The following is an 8,821-nucleotide window of genomic DNA, read 5'->3' as shown; positions in this document are numbered from 1 at the left end:
CACAAAAGAAGAGAGATGTATAGGACGGTATGTCTACGGACTTTGAGGAGAGTGAAGAGCAAATAAACTGGACTTGCATCAGGCAAGAGTATAGCCCAAAGAGTGAGTAGGAAACAAAGATTTAATATATGTAGGAAATTATACTGGCAATATATTGAATATTAATTATATCTAAACAAGAAGCCACTATTCCAACAACAGCAATATATTCACAGAAGCAAAACCAAAAACAGTATTAGCCCGAAATTGTGAGTGAGAAACTAAAAAAGTGAGGAACTAAAAAGCATCACAGAAGTACATAATCATGCCCAAATTAGTGTTATGAATCTAGGATGTTTGGAAGTAAGCTTATAATTGAATTTATTAAACTTAGAGCTTGAAATTCATATTGACCACACACAGACAACTTGAACACAACACTGATTTCATTCCAAAACCATGTTTTAACATGGATTTTTTTTTGTTTCTTTCCCCTCTAATATAGCAGCGTGTCATGACAAGAGGAGAAGTTGCTTAATAATTTAACTAGTTTTTCCTTGCCTAGAAACAGTGAGTGTTCTTACACCTCCAGCATGAGTTATAAATTCCTTGATTTTATGATGTATACAAAGCACAGTCATTAAGAGGTTGAAGAACTGGGGAAACCTAAATCTGCTGGGCTTGCAGAAAAGACCTCACTCTAAGAGACTTAATTTGTCAGCCAGAGTCTTTGCTGGAAATAGCATTGGCAGTAATAGCTAGTCATATGCAGACATTACATCTCATCAGAGAAAATCTTCATGACTGGGCTGGTATAGGACGAAGTATAAATTGATGGCAATGACCCTGCAGTTTGAAAATTTAGCTACTTTGTTCCCAGAAATAAAGCTCTGGCTGTAGGCCTCACTGTATTAATACTATCTTGAGTTCCAAAGTCAGAGATCAGCATCATGCTCACTGTCACCCCTGTTGTTCCCATCATTGTCCTGAACAGGCTGGTACTGTCCCAAAAGCTGTGAAGGCAGCACCACGGCTCAGGAAACTCAGTGTTCAAGTGAATGCCAGTTCAGCTCAATAACAAAGGCTCAGTCAGATTCAGCTAAGAGCACAGACTCAACCCATGCAGCCTAAACATCATGGGGTGCACATACCATGACAAATGATCTGCTTTACACCAAGCAGTCCTTAAAACTGCCACAATCCTCTCCCAGGTTTACCTTCCCTTAAACTTTGATCTAACAACATAACTCCTGCATTATGTTTCATATCTCTCTTCATCTTCTCAGAAATCTGCTCTAGATGGTCTCTTTCCAGCTTTATCCAGCCTACCCTACCTCTAGCACCATGCTTCCTTCTCCCCTCCTGGATGAAAACAGACATTTTGCTCATACAATTGCAAGTCTTTTTATGTGCCACGCACATGGATCAATGCTCCAGCAAGGCCTCAATGTGGAGCAGAGCTTCTTGCTTTTGGACTCTGCTGAAGGCTTATCTTCCAAAGACTAGTAGAAGCCTGTCTGTTGTTTGGTTTAAAATCTGAGTAGATCAAATCTTATTCTTCCTTTTAGGATCAATTTCCACAATGCTGGCTTTTACTTTTTTTTTCTTCTCAAAATGTAAAAAATTTTCCTATTGCAATTCCACTATGTCCCTCATCCTAACACCCCGGAAAAACACCTAATTTTGTTTTGTTTTTACTGAAATGAGAGTGAAAAGATCCATTTTTTAATTTTTATATTTAAATATCTTCATATTTAATTATCTTTTTTTCTTTTTATGAATTCTTATTTCTACAGTGAAGATTGTCACAGTTCAGACTGCTAACTCACCCCACTCATATCTAACAGCATTATCTAACCTGTCTTTTAAGAAACAACTGTTATTGTTGCCTTGACAGAATAGTCAGATACAGTATTTCCAAATGTTTCATCTTTGACATATTGTTGCCTCTATTGTAAGATATCTCTTTCCTGTTCATTTTGCTTACAAGACCATTGACACTCTAGTGCTGCAACCCCTGTGTCCAAAAATTCAGTACTGGAATGTGGTATTGCCTGTCACTTCAATGAATGAAATCTGAAAGAAAAAATGAGGAGAAAGGAACAACAGGAGGTATTCCAGTGCACACATAGACTGAAGTGATCGTATCTTGTCTGGATTTTCCCTGTGTATAGGAAGCTAGATGTTTCCTCTGTGTGGTAGGTCAGGCCAAGCCAGAGATTCACCAAAACTGCCCATTCATTAGCAAAAGTATACTGAAAAAAACCCCCACAACCCACAGAAACATACCAAACAAAAAACAAGTTTCTGTACCTGAAACAGATACAGAAACAGGACCAGCTCATGATGGTTCATTTTTCCATATATTTCAGTTGGATAGGGTCCCTGCAGCATGCAAGGGATTTACAGAAGTAGTTCTTTGAAGTCCAACCTCTTGCAGATTTGTAGTTTTTGGTTGATTGCAGACTGTGAAGGTTTTGTCACACTGAGGCATCTATAAAGACTACCTCTGTGGGATTTCCTTTCTCTAATACTGCTTGCATTCACTCTGCAACCTTTCTTTCAGTTTACGCAGAGCTGAGCATTTGTCTTCTCTGTTTCGAACACCAACGTTCCTGAAGCTGATACTTAGCAACTTCACCTCTTAGATCTTTAAAACCTTTGACAAATTTCACTAACATTGACCACAAGTTCTGTTTGGGAAGGAAAACACGGAAGTTCAGATTGGTGAGAAGCACACACTTGGTGCCTGAAGTGCAGTCAGACAAGCTTTTCTTCCTTTGGAAAGCAACTTAACACTTTTGTCACTCAAAAGGTACTTTGAGTTTTCCTAGAACACAATTTTAAGGGGAAACTGTGGCTCTTTGTGGTGGGTCTGGCCTTTATTTTGAACTTGGAAGATGCTACCTTGATAAATGGCTCCTGTCTAAATTTGATGGCCATCATAGCAGTGAGGTGAAGTGCTTGTAGCAGTCTTTCTCAAGGGCTGTTTTGTCTCACTCTTTAAGCTTTGGGTTTTCTCTGTGCCACATTAAAAAATATATATATATAAATATATATATGGGGCATAATATCACAGAAATGTTGAATCGTGCTGCATCAGAACACTTTCCTGGCAGAGAACTGAAACTGTGATGTTGTGACAGGAATCTCTGTCGACTATCTCTCAGGCACCCTTTGTCCTTGTTGGACTTTCCACACATGGTGGCTCCCTGGGATGACCTGGGCTCCCTGCTGCGGCCTCGAACTAAATCAAAAACTCTGCAGAGCTGGAAAGGCTCGACTCCCTCCTTATTTTCTCTCCATAGCCGACCGACTTTGCGCTCGACGGCTCTTACCGCTTCTAACGCGGTGGGCATGGGGCTTCAGCGGGAACTCCCCTCAGACTCCTATCTCAGAGCCGGGCGACGATGCTTCCCGCCGAGAGCCCTGTGGTGGGGCCGGAGCGGGCGGCCGAGCCCCGAGACTGGGAGGAGCCGAGGCCGGCCCCATGCATCCGGCCTGGCGCCGAGAACCGCGGAAGCCCTCTGGCCCGGGGGAAGAATGAGCGGCAGCGGCGGGGCTGGTTCCATGAGCCCGGCAGGTCGGGGAGGGGCGCAGCGGGGTGCAAGCGGAGAGTCAGGGTTGCGGCCGGGCTCCAGCCGTGCGCGGGTAGGCCTCCTGGATGAGGAGGGCTTTTTAGGGCTAGGTGTGAAGGAGGGCTTTGCTGCCGGAACGGTTTTCTCTAATGCTGCCCGCAGAGGCTCAGGGGGCGGTTGGTCGTGGAAGCAGTGGTGTGTTCCTTTGGAGATATGGGGTGTGCAGCTCTTCGGAAAGTGCCTTTGCTTCCCCAGGTTGTTGTCCAAATGCTGTGCTGGACAGCGCAGAAACCTACATGAGATGTTCTCTGCTTTTCCTTGTTAAGGCTGGGTGCTTACTGGCTGCATGCCCTGTTAATACGGCTATTCCCTCCAATTACTTTTTTTTTTCCTTTTGCTATTTCAATTCATAGTACCTGTTTGCATGCTTTCATGACAAATTATGCTAGAGTTTTTATTGAGGCAGCTGTTCTTAGTGCCTCAAGACAGTTTTAGGTAACTCTTGCTTGAAAATAGTAAATAAGTTGCAAGTGGCATTCAATGTACCTTTCATTGTCTTGCACTACACAACATAACTTTTTTGAAGAGTGGGAAATATGGCACCAAAAAGTTAGGAGATGAAAGGGTGAAAGTTGTATGAGCAACTTTAATTCTGTCCTATGTGTATATCCACTCTGGGATAGTCTTAATTAGCTAATCACATGTTGTGTTCTTAATTAAAAATTGATCATCCTTTTTCAGTCTCAGCATTCAGTATGGGATCCAGCCTTATTTTATACTGTCCAGTGGAGCCTTGCTAGACTTTGCATGGAATTATTAATGTCTCAATGTTTGGATTGGTGTTTGTTGCATTAGATGTGTGCCTCTGAACTGTTACTGTATATTTTGTTACTCCCTTGGTAGTATTGGAGTGTATTACCATCCCATTTACTGGCTGAAAAAAATGATGAAAACATAAAATTACTTATGGAAAGTCACAGGTAAATCTGAGGTAGCCTTGGATCCAAACCAGGAACTCCTGGTTCCTAGATCCCATGTTCATTCTTTCTAGTCATGTTTCCTTCTTCACAGAAATACCATGTATTTACACTTAAACCAGTGACTGCAAAGCTGGGCACTCAATAAAGGGGAAGTGAAAGACGTGCAGACAGATGCTGCACGAGGCTTCACTTGCTTGCAGCAAGGAGCTCAGCTTTATTTTCAAGCCTCTACTATTATTTGGGTCAATATTCTATCCTCATTTTATGAATGAGGAATCAAGAAAGAGATTTGTAGTCTGGACTGTGCAAAGGTGACTCTGCTTTGATTTACTGTTCGGAGTCATCATTTTAAATGATTACTTCAGATGTAAAGACAGGATTTTTTTTTCAAGAGTACTTAATATTTTGTATGGTTTTATAACTTCAGATTAACTACAATAGACAGTAATTATCAAATGCAGCACTCTAATGACATTAGCATTGAAAGCCATCTCAGTATTCTCATTATACAGATGAAGACACTAAAGAAGAAAGGCAAAGTGACTTTCACAGCTGTTATGTAGTAATAAGTTAGTGGTAGAAAAAATGCCGTAAAACTCAGGACTGCTTTGCTTTCTACCCAAGGCTGATTGTAAACCAGACATACTTATTTTACTAGTACGTGGTCTGTGATAGGATTTTTATCTGGACTTGACTTGCAGTATTGTAAGCGTCTGGAAAGAAAAAAGTAGTATGCATGAGCAAAACCATATGTTTAACAGCATTATATTAAATATGTATTTTAAAATGTGCCCCTACCATTCTTGTTATTAGGTAAACAGGTCTTTTTAGATGTGAACTATCAGTTATATTCTGACAATCACAGACATTTGCTTACTGATATTTTCTATAAATGACAGTATACAATTGTATATGGCCTGTTTAAAGTCCAGTTTAAAGTCTGGCCTTGTTGAATAAAGGCAGTCATATCCTGACTATGCATATGAAATTGCTGGAGTAATTGCTGAGCAAATATGTAAGAGCACCAAAGAGGGATGGCAGATTTCCCAACTGCTTGCAGCCAATTCCACACATTGGCAGGGAAGCAAGTAACTGTAGAGTCAGCCAGCAGTGAATAGACTGGCCTTCTACTCTGTCATCATTTGTGTCTCTATTTCATGTGTTGCTCTGCACAATCCTCATCCACCTGGGAACTCCATGCATAGACCCCTGTAACTGTAAGCAGTTTTGCGACAGCACCAAACCTTTCCTTCTGCTGTGATAAGAGGTCCGTTTTCTCCTGGTGGAACACTAGGTGTGAGGTATTGAAGTTGCTATGGGTGGCTTACCCAAGGCCTAGTCTAGGTCAAAATGGAAAACTGCTAAGGGATGCTGTGAGACTTGTTACTTATCAGTACTTTGTAGGAAACCCTAGCCTAGACTAACTTCTTCAAGCAAATTCCATTAAACATATTGTACCTAGTAGAGATAAAACATCAATGATGCATGATTGTTGATGACATCTGTCTTCACTTGAGACAGCAGGCATTGACAGGATAACTTGTTAATGGCTATGTCATCTTTGAGTTATCACTCCTTGCCACACTCATGAACATATATATCATCACTGAGGTCTTTAATTGTGTGCTCTTTATTTTCACTATATACATTTCTGTGCCTCCAACTTTTTCTGGGACAGTGTTTGCATGACAGACCTTCTGCGAGGGAACCTAGTCAGTGAAAACAATACTTGATTTTTGTTTTTCTCTAGAATTAGGGATTGCTTGAATTTTTTCTTAAAATATTTAAAAAAAATTAAAATCATGGGCATGATTTGATTCAAAATCTATGGAGTCTAGTGATGGAGTTTTGAGGCAAATTCAGAAATGACATCATAACATGAATAATTAATGTTACTACTAATAATGTATTAGTAATTTGAGTATCAAAGAAACCAGTACTTCAAAAGCTGCTGTCATCTGTTTACAGTCTTATTATTCTGACAGAATGTTCCTGGTTTTTTTATTATTGATGAAACATTTTGATATTTCTGCACTGAGAAACAGAAATATAATATTCAGCTATTTTAAAGCTGAGTTCTGTGTCCCTAAAATGTAGACGTGGAAATCAAATCTTCACCATGGATAATGAAATTTTTCTGATGTATACTGGAGATGCAGCATTTTCAGGTGAGCCTGTTGGCTAGAAATTTTATCGTTTTGAAAAATACTAGATGAGGGAAAAGAAAAAACGAGATCCATTAAGCTTTGAAACTCAAGTACCTGATAATTAACACAAAGCTATCATTTGTCTTCAGAAGTGTTGGGTTGCTGATTCATATTCAGAAGTTAGTCTTAACAAGATGTTTTTCAGTATGCTAATCCTCTCCCATCTCCCTTTGCATCTCACTGTTGCAAGCAGTGATTACTGAAGTTTGCATACAAGCAATTGACCACCCACATTTGAAAAAATGATATCACTGATGCCATAGTAAAGGTGAAAGAAAGAGCAGTGATCTCATTTCCTGAAAACAAGAACATATGTGTTTAGGGACACAAGAACTGCAGTGCCACTGTTTTCTTGTCTATATATCTCTTGAAGCCGGTCCTTGAACATTTACTCCTTTATTTGCTTGTAGGTAGTAAAGAATGTGTAAACTCCCATAATAATCTTCAGTGCCACAACACAAATAGCAATAACTTGTGATACAAGTATATCATCCTCAGAGGTCCAGTCATTTATGGCTATCATTAAAAAAAAATTAAATTGGCCTTACTGTTTTGTATAAATTAAAACCAGACTATTACAACATGATCTGTAATAAAAACTAGGTTTTATTAAATGTAAACAAAAATAGTAAGTTCAAAATAGTATTTTACATGTGCCATGAAGATAAGAAGGGTGTCACAAGCAACAAGATCTGAATTTTAAACTGGGATCTGTTTCATGTGATAATATTGATTGTTATTTAGTGTTTATCAGTTCCCAGCACAGTAAGAAAGCAAAGCTTTGTATTAAGCTGCAGAGTATAATTTATGCTATTGCAGGTCTGACAGTTAAAGCAAACTGGTATTAAGGGATCCCATCATTACTTTGTTTTTCAATGTTTTTGTGATTCTTTGTAATTAAATAAGGCTTACACCAGTTTGAGTTACAGATAGTTCAAGCAGAGCTATAGCTGAGTTTGGAAAGAATCGTTTTTCTTTCAGATCAGATGCTTAACAGTTGTAAATTACTTGAAACTATACAGCTTGTGGCTGCCGGGCATTGCTTCTTGTAAGCTTAGAGGTGATGAGCAGTCATTTTTATTATATGACCAATTGCCAACTAATGACTCTTTGTTATTACAAGTATTATTGATTTAGGGTTTGTTTGTTTGTTTTGTTTTAAATAAAACCTATTCAACTTTTTTAGTTCTTTTTGAGCATCCCTGCAGAATTTGGACACAGTAGTGGTTTGCAATGTGCAATGCAGGGCTTAGCTTTCTTCTCCAGAGAAGCTCTTGGAGGATGCCAAGGTTAGAAAAGAGATGATTTTAGATGGATAATTTCCACCTTCCCAGTGGTCAACACTTTAGTGGATTCCTCAAAACAGGTATTAAGAGTAGTGAGCTTTTTTTGGAAATGCTGTCTCTAGCATATCCAACTGTCTTAATACACTACCTCATAATTTTATTTCTGCACCACAGAGCTATGTTTGTATCAAGCAAAGATTCATACTGTGATATTTAGTTGATATTACTGATAAATACTAAAATCAAGAAATCAAAAGAGAAAAGCAAGCAAAAGAAAATCAGTGAGGAATTTTTCAAAGTTCGTTGATGATCTGTTGGTGTTTAAAATATTTCCTTTACATGTGGAAGCGTGATACATGTGTGTTTGTGTGAAAGTGTATAAGGATGTTCTACAGAAAAATGGAATGGAGGTTTTCATAGCTGCTGTGGCTTTTGTTCAAAAGAACTTTGAACTTTACAATTCATGTAAAGCTGTGAAGCTGAAATGTAATACCTTTGTGAAGTTCCATATTTTTCCCTCTGTACCTACTGGTAAACTTAGCTCAAGTGAGTTGCTGAATCTTGCATGTTTTCACAGCTGAAAAAAAAGAACTGCAAATGTCTTCCCACTTTTCCACTAATATGTCATAGCGGATGTCTTAATTTTTTAATTCCTTAGCCTTACTAGAAAATCCCTCTGAAGTCCATAGGTCCTGCACATATTTCTTGTTCTTCTCTTTGCCCTTGTGAGACATCCTCCAACAGTTCCTGATTTTGCACAGGAGAAGCACAGGGAACTGCTGGTGTGACTT

The 8,821-nt window shown here is 39.1% G+C and overlaps 1 protein-coding gene across 1 annotated transcript in view; it reads left to right on the top strand.

Moving 5' to 3' along the window:
* Window positions 1-3,180: 3,180 nt before the first annotated feature.
* Window positions 3,181-8,821, top strand: part of BANK1 (B cell scaffold protein with ankyrin repeats 1) — a 165,718-nt gene continuing 160,077 nt past the window's right edge. Inside the window, exon 1 of the mRNA XM_061993195.1 lies at window positions 3,181-3,733. Within this exon, the coding sequence (XP_061849179.1) occupies window positions 3,181-3,733 (553 nt within the window). The remainder of the gene's footprint in view (window positions 3,734-8,821) is intronic.

The sequence above is a fragment of the Colius striatus genome, chromosome 3, assembly GCF_028858725.1.
Source record: "Colius striatus isolate bColStr4 chromosome 3, bColStr4.1.hap1, whole genome shotgun sequence".
Taxonomy (NCBI): domain Eukaryota; kingdom Metazoa; phylum Chordata; class Aves; order Coliiformes; family Coliidae; genus Colius; species Colius striatus.
The sequence above is the reverse complement of the archived record's forward strand: the minus strand, read 5'-3'. Positions and strand labels throughout refer to the sequence as shown.